At 51.0% G+C, this 24,081-nt stretch overlaps 7 protein-coding genes across 7 annotated transcripts; 3 read left to right on the top strand and 4 right to left on the bottom strand.

Annotated features, from left to right (window-relative positions):
• Positions 1-1,112: 1,112 nt before the first annotated feature.
• On the top strand, positions 1,113-1,409 carry MYCTH_2049886 (uncharacterized protein; the record flags this gene model as incomplete). Its single annotated transcript, XM_003658642.1, has 1 exon — positions 1,113-1,409. A coding segment is annotated over one exon (297 nt), but the record flags the coding sequence as incomplete, so codon positions are not given.
• A 3,197-nt stretch (positions 1,410-4,606) lies between these two features.
• On the bottom strand, positions 4,607-6,925 carry MYCTH_2294774 (uncharacterized protein). The gene is made up of 3 exons (XM_003658641.1): positions 6,745-6,925; positions 5,586-6,686; positions 4,607-5,502 (listed from the first exon to the last, which is right to left on the bottom strand). The coding sequence occupies exons 1-3, from the start codon at positions 6,802-6,804 to the stop codon at positions 4,645-4,647; spliced, it is 2,019 nt and encodes a 672-aa protein (XP_003658689.1). The 5' UTR covers positions 6,805-6,925; the 3' UTR covers positions 4,607-4,644.
• A 1,155-nt stretch (positions 6,926-8,080) lies between these two features.
• MYCTH_44797 (uncharacterized protein) lies at positions 8,081-11,099 on the bottom strand (the record flags this gene model as incomplete). Its single annotated transcript, XM_003658640.1, has 2 exons — positions 8,081-10,546; positions 10,599-11,099. 2 exons carry the CDS (start codon positions 11,097-11,099, stop codon positions 8,081-8,083), a joined length of 2,967 nt encoding a protein of 988 aa, XP_003658688.1.
• A 552-nt stretch (positions 11,100-11,651) lies between these two features.
• MYCTH_2087521 (uncharacterized protein) lies at positions 11,652-12,488 on the top strand. The gene is made up of 3 exons (XM_003658639.1): positions 11,652-11,956; positions 12,025-12,116; positions 12,229-12,488. Exons 1-3 carry the CDS (start codon positions 11,844-11,846, stop codon positions 12,366-12,368), a joined length of 345 nt encoding a protein of 114 aa, XP_003658687.1. The 5' UTR covers positions 11,652-11,843; the 3' UTR covers positions 12,369-12,488.
• Positions 12,489-12,962: 474 nt separating this feature from the next.
• On the bottom strand, positions 12,963-15,179 carry MYCTH_2294768 (uncharacterized protein). Its single transcript, XM_003658638.1, has 5 exons — positions 14,681-15,179; positions 14,321-14,617; positions 14,186-14,266; positions 14,009-14,128; positions 12,963-13,837 (listed from the first exon to the last, which is right to left on the bottom strand). The coding sequence occupies exons 2-5, from the start codon at positions 14,337-14,339 to the stop codon at positions 13,116-13,118; spliced, it is 942 nt and encodes a 313-aa protein (XP_003658686.1). The 5' UTR covers positions 14,340-14,617; positions 14,681-15,179; the 3' UTR covers positions 12,963-13,115.
• A 2,861-nt stretch (positions 15,180-18,040) lies between these two features.
• Positions 18,041-19,179, bottom strand: MYCTH_2313379 (uncharacterized protein). Its single transcript, XM_003658637.1, has 6 exons — positions 19,045-19,179; positions 18,904-18,913; positions 18,669-18,764; positions 18,510-18,610; positions 18,486-18,488; positions 18,041-18,447 (listed from the first exon to the last, which is right to left on the bottom strand). The coding sequence occupies exons 1-6, from the start codon at positions 19,067-19,069 to the stop codon at positions 18,353-18,355; spliced, it is 330 nt and encodes a 109-aa protein (XP_003658685.1). The 5' UTR covers positions 19,070-19,179; the 3' UTR covers positions 18,041-18,352.
• A 1,771-nt stretch (positions 19,180-20,950) lies between these two features.
• On the top strand, positions 20,951-23,867 carry MYCTH_2074905 (uncharacterized protein). Its single transcript, XM_003658636.1, has 7 exons — positions 20,951-21,143; positions 21,249-21,409; positions 21,600-21,672; positions 21,734-21,754; positions 21,815-22,159; positions 22,214-23,153; positions 23,221-23,867. Exons 2-7 carry the CDS (start codon positions 21,384-21,386, stop codon positions 23,337-23,339), a joined length of 1,524 nt encoding a protein of 507 aa, XP_003658684.1. The 5' UTR covers positions 20,951-21,143; positions 21,249-21,383; the 3' UTR covers positions 23,340-23,867.
• The last annotated feature ends 214 nt before the right edge of the window (positions 23,868-24,081 follow it).

Genomic DNA, 24,081 nt, shown 5'->3' with positions numbered 1-24,081 from the left:
TAAAGAAGAACCCTAAGCCTATCTCTTAGAAGGTTACCACTATCTAGTATACTATCATTTTTATATACTCTACCTAGATAGTCAAGACTTACTTTATCCTATTGCCTAATACTACCCTAGAGGATAAATACTTTTACTTTACTACTAGCCGAGACAGAGTCTAGGATGTTATAGTTAATCGGTATACACCCTAGGTAGCTATCATTAGAAATGACACTAATATCCTTATAGTTATATAGAAAGAAGATAAGATTAGCCACCTCTTAGAATACTATAGGGAGGATACTACTGCCTAAGTCAATACAAGCGATATAAAGGATATATAGACCAAGGTCTAGGATAGAATTACTAAGCAGAAGCTAAAGGAAAAGCTAGAGGAAGCCTAGTATATATATTACTAAGAAGGTACCAATAGTAATTAGGAATTCCTACCACCAAACAAGGTTAACTTTTATACCCTATCCTATAGTATTAAGAAACCTAACAATATCCTAGCCATTAAAAGCAAGGATAGCGTTAGCATTACTAACGTAAATCCCGAGTTTACGCTTAAGGTAAAGGAACTTCTAGATAGATATAACCTTTACCATAATAGGGAAATCGTACTAATACCAGAAAACCAGAAGATATAGATTAACCTGGTTAACGGTTAGCAAAAGCAAGTCTATACAGTCAGACTATACCTAATAGGGCTTAAAGACTATAAGGCTCTAGATAAGCACTACGACTAGCTCTAGGCATCCGGTAGATTTACCTTTATAGATAAACTAACCCCTATTATATACCCAGTATTTATTATATAGAGAAAGGTTACTAAGAAGCTAGGAGTAGAGGTCAAGAAGAGCTGAAGTATAGTCGACCTATAACTATTAAATATAATTATAGTTCTAAATATTTACCCTTTGCCTAACTAGGATGACATTATGGCTACTATAGTTAATAATAAGTTCTTTATAGCCCTAGACGCCTTAAGATTCTTCTACTAGTTACTAGTTACTAAGGAATATAGTAACTATATAGTAGTTATAAGCTACTACGGTTTAGAAAAATCCAATATAGTGCTTATAGATTTTAAAAATATACCTACATTTGCCTAACGCTATATAGATAGACTTTTCCTTAAATACCACCATTTCGTCAGGGTATATATCGACGATATCATTATCTTTAACAAAATAGAGGAAGAGTACCTCGAATACCTATATACTATTTACAAAATCCTTGATAAGGCCCATATCTATATAGGTATAGCTAAATCCTTTATAAGATACCTAGCTATAAGACTCCTTAGATATATTATAAACGATAAAGGCATTACTAAAACCGATAACCATATTACTACCTTTAAGAAGCTAAAGTTCCTAGATACTCTCGATAGCTTAGAGCATTACCTTAGGATGGCCGGATAGCTTAGGAAAGGCATTCTATGGTTTGACGCCAAAGTAAGGCCACTTTAAGCCCGGAAGACGGCACTAATAGTAATAGCCTAGAAGGAAGGAAAATTGAACCCTAGGAAAGCTAAACGTACCCGGAAAGTGGTTATATCTACTGTTAAATTTACTCTAACTAAGGAAGAACTCGAGTCATTCCGACTACTATAGGAGTACCTATATAACTAGGAGTTCCTCTATTACTACTGCCTAGAAAAGCTACTAATCCTGAATTTAGATGCCTATCGTGACGGCTATAGTGTCATTACCTTCTAACTTAAGGACGATTAGGATAGAGAGAAAATTCCTAGTAAGGATATTCCTATAAGCGAGGTATAGCCTATCCTATTTATGTTATAAGCGACTACTAACGTGGAAAAACGCTATAGATCTACCAAGGCAGAGATTGCCGTACTTATCTAGGTAATTAGGAAGCTTAGAAAAATAGTCTAATCGAATAGGCATCTAGTCAATGTCTTTACTAACTATACTCCTATAAAAGGGATTATAAAGTATATATCCTTAATTATAATAGATCTAGCTAAGGCTAACCTTAAACTTGCTAATATTATTAATTACCTGTCTAGATTTAACCTTAATATCTTTTATATCCTAGGGACTTTAAATATTATACCTAATATATTATTAAGATTACCTATATAGGAATAGAAAGATCCAAAGATTAAGAATAGTATAGCTAACAAACTTAGAGACATTAGAACCAAGTAGTAGGATAAGGATATCTTTATAGTAGATATGACTATTATGGAACTAGTACTTAGTAATAAGTTTAAGGCTAGAATCATTACTAGCTATTCTAAGGACCGTAAGTATAAACCAATTTACCATACACTTTATAAAAATAACAAACTAGCCAGAAACGACTACGGCTAGAAATACTAGTGTAAGAGAGCCCCTTGCGTAAGAAGGCCGCTAGCACGCTCTATAGTAACTGTACCCTGGCTAGGGATACCTAGGCCAGGGCTAGGACTCTTATACGCCTATAGTAGGAGCGCCTATCAGCACTATCTATATTCCTAGATAACCTAGGCCCGGCTAGTAGTAAGAAGGACTAACAGATAAGCGAATAGATATAACCGTAGGATAGAGGAATAATTATAAGGACTGTCGTAATAGACAAAAGACTAATATATTTACTAAGTTATGACAGGTCGTCATTTTTCCTTTCGAACCCTAGCACCTGTTATAGTATTTGGCTATCTATAGGTTAGATCTAACTGACCTACTAACAGGGATAAAGAGCTAGGGTCAATATATATTTAGACAGCTTCTCTAAGTGCCTCTAGCACTTAGAACAATCAACGCCTTTATTACCTACTTCTATAGACCGTAATAGTTGGTCTGCCGCCTACGGCACGAATACCGCTATAGTGTCATACCTTTGCAGCCTCTCTGAGCTATACTGATTATAGCCTCTAAGCTATAGCAATAACTTTGACTATACTTCCTTCGAAGCTCTTTTATAAAAGGAAGGAATAGAGGAAGAAGAACCTCTTATTAGTAATATATCTAATTAATCTTTCCTTTCCCTTAATATACCCATTTACTAGTCTTTATGGTATATTTCTATAATAGTTTATAACCTCCTTTTCTTACTAGCCTTAATCTTTATATCTCTATTTTAAGTTCCTATAGCTAGTAATTTTATTTCTTATAAGTATTATTATAATTATTAATTAGCTTCTAATATTTTGCCTTTATCTTTATTATCTCCCTTAGCTAATAATAATAAGGATTAATCTCTAACTAAGTAAAATAACCTTAGAATATAAAAGTTATCTAGCCCTTCTAATACCTATTAATATAATATTAGCTATTTACTTCCTAGGTTTGACGCTAGATAGAACATTTTCTATAGATAGTACCTAATATAATAGAGGTCTTATCGCTTTATATTACCTTTTTCTAATCTTCTAGGGTTTAATCTTTAACCTTTATAGTAAATTTAAGCCAAGCTATCTTCTAGGCCTTATTTAATCTTAGCTTTATTATTAACTTAATATTCTTAAAACTAGCTTACTTAAGCTATTTCTAAATTATTATTTAACTTAGCCCTTTTTTATCTAGTAGTTTTAATACTATATTAGTAATCTATTAATAGGTATATTATCTTATAGTATTATTTTTAGTTACTACTTATTTAATAATCTAAGTAATAGGTTTAATTACTACTTTTAGTCTCTTAAACTTTAAAGTATTTATAATATACCTATCTTTAATAGGCCTATTAGGTATATAACCTTATTCTTTTACTCTTTATAATATAGTATAAAATGCCTTCTATTTTATACCAATAATAGCTTCGATTTCGGATATCTTAGCTCCCTTAGAATAGAAGGTAAAAGCTTAAACACGTTAAGTAATAGTCATATATTTACGGCTTGACTTAGTAGGTATAGAAGAGTCTGTAAGCAGGGGAGCCATTATAACATAGGCTGACTAATAGCCGGTTAGTAGGAGTTATCAAGTTAGGAAAGGATAGCTTACTAGAACGCTCTAGAAAGTATTACAACTACCGTGTCTGGAAGACTTGTAGGCTCTGATGGGCAGGATGGGCAGGATGGGCAGGATAGGTAGAGAGGAACCTGGATGTACGGTGAGGATCTGTTTACTATACAAGTTATAGTATAAATAAGATTATAGGTGCACTTCGCACGTTATTATATGCCTAGCCTTGGCATAGGTTTGCAAAGTCTTCCCGGACCAACCTCCGTACTTACACATAATACGGAGTGTACTATCCTTTCTAGGTAAGGTACATAGATAGGTACCAAGTTACGCTAGCGAGTCCCGTACGCAGATATCTACTCCGTAGACTACGCAATCATCTTAGCCAGCCTAAAAGGTTGTCTGTTGCCCCGCCGATTCCATGACGCGAGACTGAAGGCGACCACAATTACAGAAGGAATTCAGATCTGTATGTACAGTACATGAACCATCCGGATACCAAAGCCGTATGCCCAACCCTCGAGCTCCAACTCCTGAGCCCGTTTTTCTTCTTTTGCCCGAGTCGTTCTTGCAATAAGCCCGCCCAATAGTGTAGGATCATGCTTCCATTCTAATACCGTCTCCCATCCACGGTCCCACCCTTTTATTGTTTCCTGCCCATCACTAACTAAGCCTTGCCTGCTCAAAGACAAGCAAGGCATGTCAGAGAGACCCAACAGGAGGAGGAGGAGGAGGAGGAGGAGGATCAAAGCACCGTCTTCGCGCTCGGCGGGCACCTCGCGCTTATGCTCCACGCCCTCGGCCGTTGCACCGTCATGACCAGCTGCTGCCCTCCTCCGACCCCCATGTTCTCACCTGCAGCACCGGCCAACCGCTCCCCGTTCGCCCCCATTACCTCCCTCCCTAGCTGCTCAATCTCGCTTGCCTTCCTCCTCAGGTCGCCCGCCTTGTACCTACTGACCTCCTGGTACGCACGGTCCAGCTCCATTTCGACGGCACACCGCACCCATAGCGCGGCCACGGCCGGCCACACGCTGCGCTCGCCACGCAGGATCCAGTACTCGAGCGTCTCCTTCGTGGGCGTCTCCAGCAGCCGCACAAAGTCGGTCAGGCCGACCTGCGGCACCAGCGTGACGCTGGGCCCGGGCAGGTGCTCGTCGACGAGGAATCGGCGGATCAACGGCGGCAGGAGGTGGAGACGGTCGAGCTGTCGCAGGCGATGGCGCGTCTCCAGGCCGATAATGCGCGTGATGAAGGTCCGCGCCGCCGCGAACATGCTTCCGTGCTGCCGCGGGTCCCACCCTATGCTGCCGTATTGCTGCGACGTCGACGGCCCGTGCATGTCCGACTGAAGGAAGGGAATCAGGTAGGGACGCGCCTGGCTGACAATGTAGTGGTTGACGTTGAATAGGCCGGCGACGCGCTGGAGGGGCGCGTTGCGGTCAGTGTACGACGCGAATGTCCAGTGGCGAAAATCGACCGTGTCGGCGGGCGCCCAAGGGGTGATGTTACCGTGGGCGTCCTTGCAGAGGATCTTCGTCTGCCGGTGGCCATAGAAGGTGGTCGAGGAGGCGTTGGAAGCCACCGCGGCCGTCCAGACCAGCTGGAAACGGGAAACCGTCAGCAACGTCGAGGTGTCCCCCCGGGGGGGAGGGGACAGGGAGAGGAGGAAAGATAGTAACTTACCACATTGGGGGCGGTGATGTAATTGAGGAGGGTCGGAATGCCCTCCTGCCCGGCCGTGACGACGGTGATGTTGAGGACCCGCTTACTGCGATTGTAGGCCTCTTCGAAGGTAAGGTCGCCCACATTCGCCCGGACACACTCCTCGAGGACCTTGACATCCAGAAAGTAGCCCTCCCTCTGGAACCGGCGCACCCTCCTGATAAGAGTAGCCCACTTCGTCCACAGGGACTGCATGACCCGCTTGTTGTGGCCCTCCGGGTCCCTACCGTTGGCCGCAAACGCCGAAAGATCAATGCCGTCGCCCGTCAGTATCCGGGGGAGTTCCTCCTCGGGATGGACCCCGACCAAGGCGGCCATCATGGCTCCAGTCGCCGTGCCGATGATGATGCGCGGCAGCAAGCCCCGTAAGTACAGGGCCTTGACTACGCCGAGATGGCAGAGGCCGAATATGGCACCGCCCTGCAGCACGAGTGCAGTCCGGCCGAAACCCTGTCTGGTGTCGTGGACAAAGTCGAGCAAGTGCTGCGTCGGGAGTGTCGCCTTGGCCATGCCGCCCTTGCTGAGACGCGCGGCGGCGGCAGCGCTGATGGCGCTCTTCTCGTCACCGCCACCCTCGAATCCGCTACCGGCGCCGCTGCTACCGCTCCCGCCCAGCTCGCCGTCTTCCCACTCCGGGGCAAACCATTCCACTGTCGGCTGCCTCTCGTCCTGTGGCGGCGGCGGCAGCATGACGATCTCCTGGATCGCCTCGACAAACTGCTGGACATATTCCTCAATGAGGTGCTTGGTGCCGGCAAAGGCGCAATTGAAAAGCTTAGGGCTGGTGATGTTGCCCAGGTTGCGGACGAGTCCCGTGCGCAGCGTGTTGATGAGCTCGTAGACGTCTCCGGCCTTGCGGGCGTTGGCGATAAGCCGCAGCCGTTCGTTGATCAGCCGGAAGTCGTAGTCCTTGCTCGTCGGGTCGTGGCGCCACAGGTCAAGACCGAGGCCGAGATCGAGGTTCTGTGCCGCCTCGGCCCATTGTTCGTAGGTCGACGCGGTACGGAGGTCATGGGCGTACTCTTGTAGTTTGGAGCGCTCGAACAAGTACGAGACGGTCCTCTGCTGACATGTTATTCATCGGCGCCGACCCGGGGCAAGAGAACAAAAGAGGACATACCGCCTGCCAGAACCACACGACGTCCCAGAGCGTGTGCCAGAGAGCTATGAGAAACGACATGTCGGACAGGATGACAACCGACAGGGCACCCTAAACCCAATGATCCGGGGGTATGTGTGGAATCAAGAATCGCATGTGCGGCAACGCCGAGAGACAAGAAACCAAACAAAGGGAAAAAAAAAAGGAAAGAAAAAGCTCCAGAAGTAAAATGCCAGAAGGCTGAGCTAATTACGGGTTACTAGAACTGCATAGAAAACCAGCCACGGATGGGAGGAGGTGCGTGCTGAATCAAGAAATGATGAGACCGAATCTGGGTCCAGAGCGGTCCGGGAGGAGCGGGCGGGCGGTCACAGGGACTAGGCAGCGCATAGGAAAAAAAAAAGAAAATAAAAAGCCCGTGTGCCGCCTCCTGGATGTCGTATGAGTTTAATAATCCACAAGCTCTCGAGCGCACGGGGAGGATGTTGCCAACATTTGAAGGTTTGTTGACGGGACAGGTATGGACTTAAGGTCGGTGGGCTTCCATTTCCCGTGGCTGCAGTGCCGTGAGCCCCTTCCCGGTTGATGTCGCAAGCATGTGATAATCCACGGCGGTGCTCGTCATGGGCCCCCGCAGTGGCTAGTCCCCGCAGTGGGCCCCTCGGCCGTTGGCAGCGTTGGCAAAGCCGACCCACACTGAGTGGGAAGGATTGCTCCATCACCGGACCTTATATAATCACGCAGTACTCTCTGTTCATACACAGTACCAACCGAGGTACGCCGTACACTACTTGTAGAAAATGTACAGTACAACTGGACACCCAGGTGGGCAGTGCGCACTACCACAAGATTACTACTCCCATCACGAGTTTTCCTAGGTATCTCGAGGATGACGGCCCATCAAAGTAGAGTGCAAACGCCCATGCAGCATAGTCGACCTGTTCTACGCCGCTCGATTCAAGCAAAATACTACATGGGGCCCCCCGGCATGCATTGTCACGTCGTCTACTTCTTCTGCATGTGTAGACCCGCCAATTACAGATTTCTTTATCCTCTAACTCTATGTATCGGCGCCTCTAAATTATGCGTCTCATCATGCTCCTCCTCCTCGCTGCTGCCGTAGAAGAACCGTGGCCGACTAATCCTCGGCAAGCTCCAATGAAGAGCCACCGATGCATGGGCATGTGTCAATATTTGATCATACAGAACCACAAAGTCGTAAGAGAAACCACGCTCTTTGTAAATGCTGGGCAGGTTGTACCCGAAGCAGAGAACGCCCATCCCGAGGAAGGGTGAGAGTAGACGGATAGATTGGCGTCGGGTGGAGAAGACAGGTTCCCGGGGGACTGACAACAATTCAATTCCCGCTTGGAGGGGTCGACACACCCTGCCGGAGTAGCTCGCTCTTGACTGCAGACTCCATCTCTCCCGACGTCATCTCAACCGAGCTCCAGCCCGTGACCTTGTTGGCGAGTTCGAGCTTCTTCTCGCACGCCTTGTACACGAGCTCCTCCACCGTCCCCTCGCTGATCAGCCTGATGATCTCCACCGGCCGCGTCTGCCCAAGTCTATGAGCACGGTTCTCGGCCTGAATATCGTCCTGCGGGTTGTCAGATTGGTCAAAGATGATGACCTTGTTGGCAGCCGTAAGGTTGATGCCAGTACCGCCGGAGCCTGTCGTCAGGAGAAACACGGGAATGGACTCGTCGGCGTTGAATTCGTCGATCAGCTCCTGCCGCGCGCTGACATCGGTATTTCCCTGGAGAGACAGGTATTCGATGCCTTCCGACGCCAAACACTCGCCTAGGATCTCGATCACCTTGGCAAATCTCGTGAAGACGAGGGTGCGATCCCCGTTTGCCTGGTATTCCCGGACCAACTCGAGGAGCGCTTTGACTTTGGCGCAATCCGTCCATGACTTATCCGGGAGATCGTAGCGCCTGATGCACTCGTAGTCCCTGCACCAGAGGTGCAACTCAAAGTCGGACAGAGCTTTGAGCTCGTTTATCAGGTGGTCGAGCCTCGGCTGTCTCAACTCTGACTGCGGCACCTTCTTCATCAGGATTTCGGCCATCTTCTCGACGTCGCGGTCCTTGAAGAACCGCCGGAACAGCTGTGGGTGGATGGCTGATTTTCGCAGCTGGATCCAGACATTGTTCGTGTCGTTGTCCCGGCCTTCTTTGACTCGAGGATCGGAAGCCGAAGAGTCGGATTTCCTAAACCGTCTCTCGTAGTCTCGATATATGGCTTCCTGAACAGGATCCATCTTACAGGTGACAACCCTGGACGTCTTGGGCGGTAAGTCTTGCAGCACCTGCTCTTTTCTCCGCTGAAGGATGAACGGTTCGAGGATCGTCCGGGCACGCGCAACCCGCTCGCTGTGCAAGAGGGCTCCCTTGGAAACTGCTGTCAATGACAGTTTCTGGTTGAACAGCGCTTCCAGATTCTCAAAGTGGTCTTGGAACAGCTTCGGCTCGACAAACTGCAAGAGAGCGACCATCTCCATGAGGTTGTTCTGAACCGGTGTGCCGGACAGTACCAAACGCCAAGTCACCGTTATGCGGAGCAGATCCTTATACACCTTCGTCTTGGGATTCTTCATCTTGTGACCTTCGTCAAACACCGCCACGGTTGGCCGGAGGCGACGAAGGTTGGAGATATCATCGTTCCTTGAGAGTTGCGAGTATGAAGTCAGGACCACATGATGGCTAGACGGATCTTCCCCGATGTCAAAGGCAATTTCGTCTCGGGCAGACTGGCTGCCCTGATAGAGCGTGACATTGAGCTTTGGAGCAAACTTTTCAAACTCTGCAGCCCAGTTTGCCAGCGTAGAGGGGGGAACGATGATGAGGTTCGGCCACGGGCGGGTATCCATGCTTCGGCCGTTGCGCTCATAGTCTTCAACAATGGAACAGATCAACGAAATGACCTGGCAGGTCTTGCCGAGACCCATGTCGTCAGCTAGAATACCGCCATACCGGTTCTGATAAAGCAGGTGTAGCCAGTTGAGGCCGTAGATCTGGAATGGCTTCATCGTGCAGCCCTCCATGAGCTTTGGTTGACGCAGCGGCACCTCCACCAGTTTCGCCGAGTCCTCAACGCTGACTGGAGTCATTGGCTTCCCGTCGTCGGGCTTTGAGTCGCTGCGGAGGTGACCTGTCAGATCGATATTCCACCTCGAGGTTGTCGCCTTGAGCGAGTCCGCTTGGGATTCGCAGACCGCAATGATGTGGTCAATGTCATCCAGCGCACGAGCGTAGGACCTGACTGCCGAAACAATCTCATCTCCGATCGAAACCTTGGCAGCTTTCTTGCCACGCTTTTTCTGGGATATTGTCACCCTCCGGGCTTCCTCAAGGTCGCTAAACGGTTGACGAGAGACCATCAGCTTCGCACTATCCTCTTTGACATTCGCAATGGCGACAAGCTGCATGACGTCGCAAGTGTTCAGGTAGTTCAAGACCCGTTTGTCAAAAGGATCCTCTTCTTCACCTCCCACCGGCGAAGAACCGCGCTGCGAAGACGTCTTGGACGCTTTGTAGTCGTCTCCCACATCATCGTCGCTAACCAGATCAATTAATTGCGCTCGTTGTGGTGTCTGTTGGCTGAGGCTGAGTACGGGACTCGAGGGGCTCGCTGAGCGCGGGCGTCGGCCTTGTACAAGTCGTCGCCGGGTTGGCTTTGGAGGGGAAACCCTCCGCAAGGACTCGAAGCTTTCCTGCGATGAAGAAGATGGTGAAAGCGATACCCAATCCTTTTGTAAGACATAGGATTTCTCTGGGCTCGTTACGGAGCTGGTAGAAGCAGATTTGGCAGCCTGTATCTCGTTAGCCTTCGCTGTCCAGTGCACCCAAGGGCTTACAGCTGTAACCCACCGTCTTCTTCGCGACTGCTTGGCCTTCGGGCGCAACTTGTGAGATCTTCGGCCCCCTAGGCTGAAACGAGGACGGGCGGATGTCTCCTCTCGAGGGTTCGTCATCATCCGAGGAATCACCTCCGGCGTAGATCGGGGCATCAAGCTCGTCATCCGAGATCATGACAAACTCCCGCTTTGGCGCAGATTTTGTTATCGGCAGAGGCTTCTGGGCAGGAGGCCTGAACGTCGTACCAGCAGGTGCCATGACATTCGCGAGGGGCCCGCGTCGTTGTTGAAGAGCCTGTGGCCGGAACGGGGACGAGGCAGGCACCTCGACGATCGACTTGGGAGAAGAAGTCGCGACTGGCGGTAATTGTGGATTCGGTCGCTCAACGACTTGGGTTGGTTGTGTAAAGTAAGGGGATTGTGTCACCAAGGTCAGCTCGTCGTCGTCGTCGTCGTCGTCGTCCTCGAGGCTGAGGAGCCGACGATTTGCGGGCGGCGAAGAGGAAAACTCCATTGTGAAAGACGGACGGTCTCCGAAACGCCGAGCAATACAGAAAATGTACTAAGGAACTCCCCAGCCCAAGGAGTCAGAGAAAAGGCATCTGTTGCGCTTAGCAACGGGTGGGCAACTTCGCCCAAAGGAAACTTTGGCGGTCAACCAAAAAGTACTAAACACACAGAGGTGCTGAACAGGGCCCCGGATAAAGAAGACAAAACAAGAAAAAAACCAGTGCAATGCAAATCTAGAGCACTTAAGAGGATCTCATGAATCCCCGTCTTCCTTCTTCCGTCCCAAGGCGAAGTGCTCGAGGCTGGGAGGAACGGCGTGGGGTTTGAAAGGATCAAGAATTGAGCCCGATTCGGCATCACGACGCCAGACCGACCTGATCAGCGCCCCACAGCGCGTTGATGGGTAAGTTTTTTGCGGGGCGACGCGACCCAAGCTGAGGTAGTTTAGTCGCGTCGACACGTGCCCTCTTCAGTCAATTAACGCGATGTTGGATCACTAGTACCGAAGTACGCAATACAAACCTTGCAATCCGTTACAACTCCGTAAGCGCCTCGGTCTGTGTGCATCAGCAACCCTGCGCACTGTCAACCCAATCAAAGCCAGATTGATTCCGCCGAGAACGATTCGTTGTTGTCCCGCTTGATCGAAACAGGATCTCTTTGTCGCACTTGCCCACTCTCGCACATCAGTTTTGAAACCTTCTCTTCCACACTCACCTCGCCTTGAACTTCAGATACCCATCTCATCATGGCCACCCGCAGGATCATCTCCCACGAGAAGACCATCCTCGAGAAAGATGACTCTATCGGCTCGAGTCCGGCAGCAAATGAGAAGTCCAACATTGCGCCCGCTGTCCCTACGTGAGAGATCCCCCACAGTTTGGGTCTCCATCCCAACTCTCATTCGCCATCTAACCCCTCCGCTGCAGGTCTGTCATCATGAAACTCCTTGCCTTCACCTTAGGCATGATCGTGATTCCCATCGGGTCATACTACGTCACAGTAGACACTCTGTTCAGAGGTATGTTATCTAAAGTTGGCTCTCGTCAACACTTACCCGCCCAGATCTCCAGCCCAAACCCGGCCCTCATCCCATTGGGCAAAATGTATTTGAAAGACTGACTTGATTCCAGGCAACTCTACTTACGCCGGCGCTCTCGCGGCTATCATGGCGAACGTAGTTCTCATTGGTTACATATTCGCCGCCATGGCCGAGGACCAGTCGGAGCAGCAGGGGGGAGCAGCAGCAAAGGAAGGGAAGAAGGACCGGTAAATAAGCTTATACTCTTTCATGCTTTGTTTCTCAACACATGGTGCGCAAAGGGGGAGAAGCAACTTTGTATATGAGTAGGTATGCCATGCGCTCTCAATATGTAATGATTAGACGCTTCCGCTTTGTTCCGTTTCTCATCCCATTCAAGATACAAATTTGAGTATGCTCCGGAAGACCAAGAAACCGTTTCCTTCCCCACTGGCCAATTACTCATAGTAGGTCCATGCCTGTCATCTTTCAAACGCAAAAAGAATATGGAAAAGAAAGACGAAGTTGGAACAACGGTCAAGCCCCAAGCCAAGAGATCGACAATAGCCTCCGAAACCCTGAACAGTCCACCACAATACGTTCCTCCTGACCGCGTAACCTCATCAACCGCGAGCCATGAAAACCGCATATCCGGTCGAAAAGTCATAATCCACACCCTCCCCGGCAATCCCATACAAGTAACCAATAAAACAAGTACGCTACGAGATGTCCAACGTGCAAACGATTAAACTCATCCACCGCCAGTCATCAAGCACCGAAGACAGCCAGCATACCAGCCAGCATACTGTTGAATCATTCGTCGTTCGTCCGCTGTGCAGAGGAACGCGACCCTGCTGCGTTCACCGTTTCAAGCAGTCCAGCTGACATTTCCTCGACCTTTGCTCGGTCGTCGAGAGAACAATGGGTATCGAAAGCAACAAAAAGACAAAGCAACTGCGTATGTGTAATTGGTCCAGCACCAGAAAACAAGCATCAGTACTACCCGTGCTTGCTGAATCGCCGAGCAAACCAACTCTTCCGTTTCTCGGGCTGCGCTGGTCGTGCCTGCTGCGAAGAGTTATTCACAATCGGCTTTTTTAAGATACCTGCTCCCGAATCTTTCTGGGGAACCCGGGGGGGAGTGTTGCTGTGGTTGGCGACTCCGCTCACTTGGTAGTTGCTGTCGTTGCTGTAACCCACGTTTCCTCTCGCGCCGTTCGCCCCCTCAGTCTGACCGCCAAGCGCGAAGCTCGGCGGCTGGTACACTGCGCTCTGACTGAACCCAATACCGTAGTCGTTCTCCGGCTGCCGCCTGGGAACAGAAGACTGTACGCGTTCAATCGAGCTGTTGTCGCTGCTGGTCGGGTCGGTCTGATAACCTGCTGGTTCCGCCGACGAACCGCTCCCAGAAGCAGTCGTCACCGTCTCGTTCGAGCGGTGGTTGCTCGGGATTGGGTAATCGCCTTGTCCCCCTGGTGGTGGTTGTCTGGATGAAGAACCATAGTGCGGTTCGGAAGCCATCCTTGCCCATCCACGTCGCCCATTCTGCGTCGACGGCCCGTACCCGCTGTACCCGGTTTGTTGCTCGTAGTAACTGTCGCGTTGCCCCACACTGCCGGCACGAAGATCGGGAAGACTTCCGTCCGCGCGATTGGCGTACATCATCGAACTCGGGCGGCTCCCATAATAGCTGTCATGTCCAAATCGACCGCTGCTTCCATCTGTTCGCCTTCTTGTAAGTATCATGTCCTTGATAGGATTCAGGGGAACTCATACAGCCGCCATAGTAAGAAGTTCGCCGATTAGGTCCCCAACTTGACCCTTCGGCTTCTAAGCCAACAGTCGCAATCAGCGGGGGATGTCATTTTTTTTTGCCAGTCCATCAGACGTACCTGGGCGAATCATGGATCTCCGATTGTTGTACGCGCCATCAATCGCTGCTTCAAAGCTCCGAATCGTCTCCAAGGGACGTTCCCATCGACTGCGGGTCGGATTTGAACGGTCGGGGTCGACTACATGGAACTCAGTCAGCCTCTTGCCATGAAGCGCGGCAATGTATGAAACCATACCAATAGGGTTTCCCCAGATGTCCTTGTGCTGGATACTTCTTAATGGGGCGAAGGTTGTCCCAATACTCGCCGCCACCTCGGCTGCAAAACAGTTAGCGAAGTCGCAGGTGGAATTTCGTACGATACGGTGCTCACCAGGTTCTGCTTCATGCATGGCAAGCGTCGGGTCCGCTTTGCTGTGCAGTCTATTTGCTTCTTTTTCTGCCGACGTCTCATGCAGGTTGATTTTGTGATTGCTGCCCGAGCTGTGAGACTTGTCCGAACGGAAACTGAACGCTCTGGACTTTCGGCGCCCGTGACCTTGACCTGAGTGGCCTTGGCGTGTCTGCGGCGAGGCCTGCTGCTCGGTTTGGGGAGGAGGAATGGGTGGAGGGTAGGTATTTGCGATCGCCATGTCGCGTATTGGGGGAATGTCAACAACTTTATCCTGGGCTTTCAGGCTAGGGTCCTGGTCAGCGCAGAGGCGGATGCACGATGGAGCCAAGCTCGGCTTACCCTTGCCGTGACTATAGTGAAAGCAGATTGTCGGTCAACAGACGATCCGGGAGTAATTCCGGCTAGGGTTACTCCACTAGCGTGGTGTAGATAATGGAGCTGGAGATCAAAAGTGGAATCGCCGGGAACCTCCTGGGCGTCGAGAGATTGCTTCAGGTGTTTTTTTCGAGAATCGCGCGACCCACAAAGCGTTTATTGCAGGTTTCAACAATCAGGGCACCAGATGCCTTCGAGGTTTCAAAATGTTCAATCTCGGATAGAATCGGAGAAGACAGAGCTAGCAAGTGAACGTTCAGTCGGGCGAGTCGGATGTTGTGCTGCGGCACAATCGTGGCCAAAATGACAAAGGCGGTGGTGTCTTGAAGCACGAGGTGGTAGTTTCTTTGCGCTGCCGCCTGTACCAGCAGCTTCCTCAAATCGCTGACAACCAAACACTCGGGGCTTTCCTGGCGTCTGATCGGCCCACTGGGCGCTCGACTTTGTTTGCAGGGGTGGAAGACAACCAAGTGCTCCACTGCAACCCAAGAACAGCGCCTTGTGGGGACCGCACTAAAGCTGGCTGCGGCGGGTGGAGTGACTTGGGACGGTCACTGACGTCAGCACCGTATGCCCCGCTGATAGGGTACCTTTCGTGTCGGACCGAAACACAAAACGCACCACCCAGCTTAACGGAAAGGCAGAGCACAATTCCTTCCCTGTCGGCCGCCGGTGATCGTCGTCGGGATAGCACACAATTCAGCCTCTGGGATGCCGTCAACGACTGCACTCCTTGCTTGTTGTCGCGTGGTAACCAATGGCGCGAGAAATTAGTTGTTTGCTGAATACGAGCCGGGAGAGGTCGGTTGCTGCATGTCCAGCGCAGGAATCGGCGCTAACTCGACGCAGCTGCCACTAGGTAACTTTAGATCGGAGTCCGCCACGCGGTGTGCGAGCCAAGTCCCTGCGAGGCGAGATGGGTTGAACTTGGGTGTTTGGTGAAAATCTCGGGCGTTTGACAAAAAGGAAAGTGTTATATGAATATTTCTGAGGCGAAGGGGGATGCCAAACATTCAACGGGTTCAATGGGTGATCACGGTTGTTGGTAGTAACGAGAGGAGCGGACGCGGCTTTCGAGGAGTCAAAAACGAAAGGTTTTGATTAGATCGGTCGGGTGCGATAAGAGCTCATTGCAGAGTACCCCAGCGTCGAGGGGGTTCAAGTAAAAGGAGTTCGATAACGGGCGTGTGCCGGGCAGCCGTATCCTTAAGAATGATCGGTTTCCGGATGTACATAGCTCGCAACGGACGCTAGGCCGCGTGGAAGGGTGTGGAAAGGTGGGAAGGTGCAGCCCGAAACCGCAAAGCGGATATGTTCTCAGACCTGTTTTGATTTGCCCCTCTTCAGCGTTGTGAGCTTTGACCCACAAAGGGACCTTGCAACACGAGCTGACCTGACTTTGAACACTACTTGTTTCGTCGCATCACCGTAGGCTCCAACACATCGCTCGCACAGTACGCTGATGACTGGTGCTCGTAGATAAGACGGCATTCAAATAGGCGCAAAGACGACGGGGTGGCGGCTGGGCCCACGATCTGCGGCCGATCCACCGGAGCAGGTGCTACTTACGGGACTCGTTGAGCAGAGCCCGGCAAAAGGGTCCGTCCTTGGATGTTCGGAGTGTGGATGCTTGTCTCGATGCTGCGCCCCAGATTGCGTATGTGGGCGGGGGCCAAACACTGTGCGTTTCCAGGTAACTTCCAAGTTGGACAGGAACGATTCTCCGGTTTCTGGGCGCCAAAGTAACCGAATGTAGGACGCGTTTGCACCATTCTCGCGGTTGAACAATTGATTGCATGAGACTCGTCTTCCGGCAGAGAGTGTGTGCACGTACACCTAGCAACTGAAACATGGTTTGGCTCTCGCCCGGCAGTGCACGACGGCCAATAGACCTGGTCATCTCTTCGGCGTTCCATCCCTTTGGCCTCAGCTTAATTGTTTAGACAACACTGGTCCTGGCCGTGGGTCGAGGCCCAGAGCTGCATACTCTCGAACTGAGGTATCCTGTATGTATTGTACAGAATTCCATACACAGGAAAAGAATGTACCTACCAGATATCCAACACACTGTCTCCGCGAGATCAAGCATAAAGGTATCTAGGCACCTTACACATATTCACCACCCTGACCCGCGGACCAAGACTGCTGAACTCAGCATTCTGTGTATTACGGCAGTTCTTCGCCCTGCTGAGACACTTGCTGATATTTAACGGTGACGTCTGGAGTTTAGTGAAAAGGCTTCTATTGCGGCAGAGAGTAAAGGGGTAACCCCGTTGCAGTTTTCGACCGGGACTATATCGTCATCTTTTGCCGAGAACGACCGTGACCTTTTAACTTCGCAAGACACCCACAGATAGATGGGCCTCGCTGTGACTAGTGAACCGGGTGGTACGCTACCTGAATCCGCAGAGCTACCTGCCTGTAAAAACATGGAATTGACGTCTCGACCTGCGTGCCTCAAGCAGCTGTAAATGCTCCACGACGCACGGTATTGAATAGGCGGCATATTCCGGTACCGTGGGGGAATGGAGAAAAGGTAATGTACAGTACATACACCCGTGCGCTAGTCATCCGTCCCTGCTGATAGCCTCTCGAATTCCGCCCTGCCACGGGATATGCGGGCTGCGAGAGCAGGCTTCAGGCGGCCCATTCGACCAAGCATTCGGGGTTCTTCGGCTCCGTTACGACGCTTCCACTCATCGTGCAGACAACCCGGAAATTCTGCGCGATACTGTCAACTGGTTTTCCAATTACCACCCGTGTAGCAGTGCAAGGGGATTAGTGGCTGGCGAAACTGCTCCATTAGATAATTCTACCACAAATGCGCTACTGCGGCGTCCGAGGCTGGCCTGACCTGGGCAATTTCAGTCTGATGGGAAACAACAATTCCACTAAGTGGTATTGCCCATTCTGGACAGAGCATTGGTCCGATGAGGTGCAGTTTCAAGAAGGGATAGGTTTGATCCGCCGGGCAGGACCGAAGGAAAGCCACTGAGACGCGCCGCCATCTCACTTCCCAAATCTCCACTCCCCTGTGTCACGGATGGCCCTGCGTTGGGTTTCTGTCGGCAATACGCATGCTCGCACCGTTCTGAACTCGTACACTAGGCAATACCTTCGCCATGACGGGTAGCTGCGGGGAGAGACTCCACGCTTCACCGGTCTGGACCTTCAGCTTGAAGGGATTTTAACATTAGCGGGATCCCTCAAGAAGACGTATTATGGGACGGTCATCCGAAATTCGGCCATCTTGTTGGTTTCAGAGAAGCCTTTGGTGAGATATCACGCCTTCGCAACACACCTGAAGCTGGCTCTTATATATCGTCACCATCCCTGCCACTCAGACCGCCTCAACGGTCTTGCAGACCTGTAGATGTTGTAGCCCAGGTTCGGCCTTTATCGTTGTTATTGTGACAGAGAAGCCGAGAGTCTTCCCTCTGAGCTGCCTTGTGTCCCTCATCAGTGAAGCACTCTCCCGTACCCCAAGCTGTGGATCCTCAATGGCATCGTCATCTTGGTATTGCCTTGATTTTGAATGCTAGAAGCATGGCCATTTCTGTAGAGGCCTTGCCTATCCCTGATGCACCAAAATCATGAACCACCCATCACCAACTAACTCCGGCCTGATCCAGTCCCTTAAATCGAGGAGGGGTAGAGCATGATGCGAACCGAGGCGCCAAACGACCTTGCAGGAAGGGGGGTGGAGAACTTCGCCCGAACGACACCAGAGTTGCCTGTGGAAGAAAAATCAGCCCAGCCCATCTAATTGCGCATCATATCCGTCGAGTCGTACCGTGTGGCCTCGTCACCTTGCCCCAAATGACCCGAATCTTGGTGCCGCGCACCTCCTTCTGACCCCGGTAGACATAGGCGACCCTCTTGCCGGTGTAGAAGCTGTTATCCACCGTCAATCCCGTTCTCCGCTAATCTGACATTCGACTTTTCAACATACTTGGCAGCAGCAGTGTCGTCGACGCCCTCGATCTTGATCAGGCTGGTCCTGGGGTGGGTGTTGTGGCGGCCCCGCTGGTAGCTCAGGTGGCGACCCCTACGCGACAGCGGCGGTCAGTGTCTCGAGCTCATCGGCAATCGAAATTCAGGGCGCTTTATCTCGAATCGCGTGGATCCAAAGCGTTCGACTTCGCAGCTGGAGCGCTCTCGGAATTGTCGCCAGGGGTTGTACTCACTTGACGTATACTAGAGAACAAAGTTAGCCATTACTCAACAAAGCAAAGCGAATTCAGCAACACCAGTGCTAGACATCATCGCAACCGTGCGAGATCGGTCGGCACCAGTGTGGCTACAGTAGCAAGTCCAGGTTCGCTCACATCTATGACCAGATTCACTAGGCATCTTGTCGGTTTGGAGTTCCCGATCGATCAGTCTTTTCCGACCACGGTCAAGGGATATCAGCAATGTGTCGTGCTGATTCGAGGTCCGGCGTTGGGCGACGTGGTTGTGGCTCTTGCGCTTCAATGTCCCGGCCGATTTCAAAAATTCGCGTGGTGCGGCTGGTAGGGCTTTCTGAGCTTTTGTGGGGCGGATTATCTGTTGCACCGGTTTATGGCTCTTGGCCGAAGGCTTGGCATGTGGAAGGCTTCGGTCGATCGTGGCTCAGCCAACAGGGTCTGTGGCTGGTGCGCAAGCCACAAGTGACAACATGCAGTTGGATTGGCGATTATTTGCTTAAGTTTCTGGAACCCCCTTCTTGCATCCACCATCACAAACACTAGTAGCAAGCGCCAGTTGCGCTGTAATACAACGCTGGACTCGGCATTCCTTTTCCGGCCAGCACTGCTGCTGCTGTACTGATTCTTGCTTTCGGTCAATCGGGCATTAGACTTACGGAGTAGAAGGTCAATAATCGAAAATGTATCGCTCGAACGAAGCCTGGACAAACCAGGAAGGCTAGAGGTTGGGTAATTGCCTCACGCTTATTGCGATTGTTGCAACTTTTCCTCAACAGCATCAGAAAGGTTGTCCGCTCCCGTCCTGGCTTAACAATGGAGCGGATAATCGGAACCCTGCAGATGCGAAAGAGTGGAATTCAGCTCCACAGCTTGTCGCTCGAGACATGCGAAGCCGGACCGGATGTCGGAGTCACCTCGATCACGAAACAAAATAGACTCAAGAAAAAAACGGCGAATTTGTCAGTCTTGGCCCGCTTCGACTGGATCAAAAGGGATATTCGATACGCTCTTCTGCTGTGGCTATCCCCTACTTGTCCAACGGGCGTTGGTAGCCTTAGCCTTGACCTAGAGCACCTCCAGTTTTTCACTCAAACGTGGTTATCCCGCGGAGATGTAGGCAAAAATTGCTGTTGTCGTGCGCACATCAAATTCTCAAAGCAGGCATGCCGAGGAGTCGCAAAACTGAGGCGACCGGACTTCAATACTCGCTCTTCAATGCACCGAACGAAGCTAACCAGGTATACACTACATTACCAAACACGTCGCGTGGGGGCAGGGGAATTCTGCCGGTCGGCGGATCCAGCCTGCTCAACGCAATTCCTTGACCTCCGTCAACGTGCGATTTTTGCCTGTCTGGCGGTTTAGTGTCAAGACAGCCCATCCACACAGGTCCACGGGTCCTGCGGTATTTCTCCGGGGGCAATTACCGCCTTGCGACGCATGCACGTTGGCAAGAGCTTTCTCGGCTCGCCGCGACCGACCTGATCTTGCTCCACCACCACCATCCCAACAAGATGCGAATGCCCCGCAGCGGCTGGATCAACAGCCCTGCGTTACCTCTGAGCCCTTCCGACCTTAGATGCTGCAGAGGGTCCAACCCCGAGATGAGATTAGCCAAATTACCGGGAGAGCCTTCGACATGGTGTCCCCACGGGTTCGGCTATGGGCGCGATGCTTGGCTGCTTCTCCTGGAATTGAAATGGGCACTTGGTAAAGCGCTTGGGTTGTGGAGGTGAAATTTATCTGACTGGTACGGAGTATATGGTCCATACAATAGTTAGGACGTAGTGCCATCTTCGCTCTTCCAGGTTGCCCTCCCCATTCTCCCATTATTTGTCAAGTTTACTCAGATTTCCGGCGTAGCATGCATTTCTGCCACATTATGCAACATAGTATGGCTCTTGAATTTGGATGCTGGAGGCATCCTGTAGTGACAAATCGGTACCTGCACGAGCGTTCGCCTGTTCAGCCTTTAAAGATCCATGACGTAGGGCAGGGCGTCAACCACGTAGCAGCAACCGACAGGCGTTATCAACAAAGCAAACTAATCACCACGGCTGTTTATACCTCACACATGCGGCGCCCCAAGGGTTCTTGGTTACAAATCCAGTGAGGGGCGTGTGCCCATCCGGAGAATTCGGAGGGTACACAGGAAGGAGTTGGGTTCCAAGGGTTAGCATTCCCGGCCCAGGCTCGCCTTGCTGTGGTAGGCCGATACGTAAAGGCGGGGTCCCTGAGTAAGCTGCCCCTCGTCGCAAATGCCCTGCTCTTGAGCTCCAGCCCTTTGCTCATCACCCATCGCCCCTGCCCGGTTCAAATACTATTAACCCCGAAACCTCCAGCTCGAACGAACTCCGATATTCTTTCCCCCTCCCCTCAGTCGACACAGCCATTCCGCCTACTTCGGACCAGCCTGAAGTCCTCCGATCTTTGGCGCGGACTCAATCAAATATTTGTACAATAGAGCCCTGGACAAGATGGCCTCTAATTTGCATTCTGGAGGGTGAGTGAGCCCCGCCATCTCATGACGACAATTTCAGTGGAGCTGGGTCGGGCTATTTCGTACAGCTCAGCGCAACTGCCTCCAAGACAGAGTTTTGGCTTCATTGGCAGGACGCACTCAAGGAAATGTCCCGAGAACAGCCATGAATTCAAGCGACCCGAATTTGAGCCTCATTCTGACTGCTTTGCAGCTCCGTCGAGCTCAAGGACAACACCGTCATCGTTGTCCTTGGCGCCTCCGGCGACCTCGCTAAGAAGAAAACGGTACGTATCTTGACAGCCAACCCCCCAATGTTTGACGTGCTTGCCGGCTGACCATGCTTAGTTTCCTGCCCTTTTTGGACTCGTAAGTTGGAAAATACTCACCGGAAACGCTGGGAGATCGAGTGATTAAACGTCTTGGTAGTACCGAAACCAGTTCCTGCCCACGGATATCAGAATCGTTGGATATGCGCGAACAAAGATGGACCACGACGAATTCCTTCGTCGCATCAAGTCGTATATCAAGACACCTACGAAGGACATCGAACAACAGCTGGAGGAGTTCTGCAGCCTGTGCACATATGTGTCTGGCCAGTACGACAAAGACGAGTCATTCCTGCAGCTCAACAGGCACCTCGAGGAGCTCGAGAAGGGAAGGAAAGAGACCAACAGATTGTTCTACATGGCACTTCCGCCCAGTGTCTTCACCATCGTCTCGCAGCATCTGAAGAAGTGCTGTTACCCAAGCAAGGGCATTGCCCGCGTCATCGTGAGCCCGCAGAGTCCCCTGAGGACCTTTTGCTCCTGCTAACCCTTGTGACAGGTCGAGAAGCCATTTGGCAAGGACTTGGCGAGCTCCCGCGAGCTTCAAAAGTCGCTTGAGCCTGACTGGAAAGAAGAAGAGCTGTTCCGCATCGACCACTATCTTGGCAAGGAAATGGTGAAGAACATACTCATTCTGCGATTCGGCAACTCCTTCTTGGGCGCGACTTGGAACAGGCACCACATCGACAATGTGCAAATCACATTCAAGGAGCCGTTTGGAACCGAGGGGCGCGGTGGATATTTTGACGAGTTTGGCATTATTCGCGATGTGATGCAGAACCATCTACTTCAGGTTTTGACCTTGCTTGCCATGGAGAGGCCGGTTTCCTTCTCCGCCGAGGACATTCGCGACGAGAAGGTGCGGGTACTTCGTGCTATTCCCGCCATCGAGCCCAAGAACGTTATCATCGGCCAGTACGGGAAGTCGCTGGACGGTAGCAAGCCGGCATACAAGGAGGACGACACTGTTCCCAAGGACTCGCGGTGCCCCACCTTCTGCGCGCTCGTTGCCTACATCAAGAACGAGCGGTGGGACGGCGTGCCCTTCATTATGAAGGCGGGCAAGGCGCTTAACGAGCAAAAGACGGAAATTCGCGTTCAGTTTAAGGACGTCACCTCCGGGATCTTTAAGGACATTCCGAGGAACGAGCTCGTCATGCGCATCCAGCCTAATGAGAGCGTCTACATTAAAATGAACTCGAAGCTTCCGGGCCTGACAATGCAGACGGTGGTGACGGAGCTCGACCTCACATACCGCAGGCGATTCTCCGATCTCAAGATCCCTGAGGCGTATGAGTCGCTAATCCTCGATTGCCTGAAGGGCGACCACTCCAACTTTGTCAGAGACGACGAGCTCGACGCCAGCTGGAGGATCTTTACACCTCTGCTACACTACTTGGACGACAACAAGGAGATCATTCCCATGGAGTACCCATATGGTAAGCGGGTTCTAGACATCATGCTATTCCTGCCCGCCATTGTTTCCAAAGCTGACTTCCTTTTCAGGCTCTCGTGGTCCGGCTGTGCTCGATGACTTCACCTCGTCTTACGGCTACAAGTTCAGTGATGCCGCTGGATATCAGTGGCCGACAACCTCGGCTCTGGGCCCGGGCAACAAGTTGTGAGAAGTTGATGCTCGCAGGTGAACATGCAAATGCTGCTTAAAGCGATAGTCTTAAACCGCAGCTGAGCGCATTACGACCTCGGTCACGCTCAACTAAGCCCTGTTGGGCGTTCCTTAAGACTTTTGCGTTTTTGGGCAGGGCAGGGCACGGCACGGCACGATTAGACTTTAACACTGGGAAGGCGCGGGGCAACGCAGGAAAATGGGTGGATAGCAACGGGATCTTTCGAAGCAGCTGCAGGTTGTAGCCGTGTTGCTTTCTTGCTTCATCGGAAATTTCGATCTGTTAGCCAACAAGCCACGCAGGGAGGGATAAGAGCCTTTGGGATGACCAGGTTCAACAGGTAAATTCAACGTTTACACGGGTTGTAACTGGCAGCCAGATATTTTCACGTGGTGAAGAAACATGGTTCAAATCCTTCAGTGGGTGTATGCCAGGAGAGGACGCTATCGCTTGCTTGGTGTTGCAGCCCACCCTCCAACGGTGCAAATGGGTAGTTATTTTCAGAAGAGAAATTCGTCCCGGCTCAATGGACTACTTTCTTTAAGGCACAGGTTGGCCGTCGTCGGGCCACTTCCGAGTTCCGCAATATCTTGAATGACGTAAGGGAGTCCCAAGGGCCCTGGAATCGAGTTTGCGCAATATGGATGTAATTCCGGTCAACTCGAGCTGGCCAAGTCCGCCCTGCTCGAGATAGCTTTCATTGACTACATAGCAGGACATTTAGTTGGTAGCTCAGAAA

The sequence above is a fragment of the Thermothelomyces thermophilus genome, chromosome 1, assembly GCF_000226095.1.
Source record: "Thermothelomyces thermophilus ATCC 42464 chromosome 1, complete sequence".
NCBI lineage: Eukaryota > Fungi > Ascomycota > Sordariomycetes > Sordariales > Chaetomiaceae > Thermothelomyces > Thermothelomyces thermophilus.
The sequence above is the reverse complement of the archived record's forward strand: the minus strand, read 5'-3'. Positions and strand labels throughout refer to the sequence as shown.

Coding starts and splice junctions, on each gene's coding strand:
- MYCTH_2313379 (XM_003658637.1), bottom strand. CDS start 19,069: ATGCCTAGTGAATCTGGTCATAGAT. Junction 18,611..18,668: donor GACGACACTGCTGCTGCCAA/GTATGTTGAAAA, acceptor GGTGGATAACAG/CTTCTACACCGGCAAGAGGG.
- MYCTH_2087521 (XM_003658639.1), top strand. CDS start 11,844: ATGGCCACCCGCAGGATCATCTCCCACGAGAAGACCATCCTCGAGAAA. Junction 11,957..12,024: donor ATTGCGCCCGCTGTCCCTAC/GTGAGAGATCCC, acceptor CCTCCGCTGCAG/GTCTGTCATCATGAAACTCC. Junction 12,117..12,228: donor AGTAGACACTCTGTTCAGAG/GTATGTTATCTA, acceptor ACTTGATTCCAG/GCAACTCTACTTACGCCGGC.
- MYCTH_2294774 (XM_003658641.1), bottom strand. CDS start 6,804: ATGTCGTTTCTCATAGCTCTCTGGCACACGCTCTGGGACGTCGTGTGG. Junction 6,687..6,744: donor TCGTGTGGTTCTGGCAGGCG/GTATGTCCTCTT, acceptor ACATGTCAGCAG/AGGACCGTCTCGTACTTGTT. Junction 5,503..5,585: donor ACATCACCGCCCCCAATGTG/GTAAGTTACTAT, acceptor TCCCGTTTCCAG/CTGGTCTGGACGGCCGCGGT.
- MYCTH_2294768 (XM_003658638.1), bottom strand. Junction 14,129..14,185: donor CATCTGGGGAAACCCTATTG/GTATGGTTTCAT, acceptor AGTTCCATGTAG/TCGACCCCGACCGTTCAAAT. Junction 13,838..14,008: donor GAGATCCATGATTCGCCCAG/GTACGTCTGATG, acceptor GAAGGCGAACAG/ATGGAAGCAGCGGTCGATTT.
- MYCTH_2074905 (XM_003658636.1), top strand. CDS start 21,384: ATGGCCTCTAATTTGCATTCTGGAGG. Junction 22,160..22,213: donor AGGGCATTGCCCGCGTCATC/GTGAGCCCGCAG, acceptor CCCTTGTGACAG/GTCGAGAAGCCATTTGGCAA. Junction 23,154..23,220: donor TCCCATGGAGTACCCATATG/GTAAGCGGGTTC, acceptor CTTCCTTTTCAG/GCTCTCGTGGTCCGGCTGTG.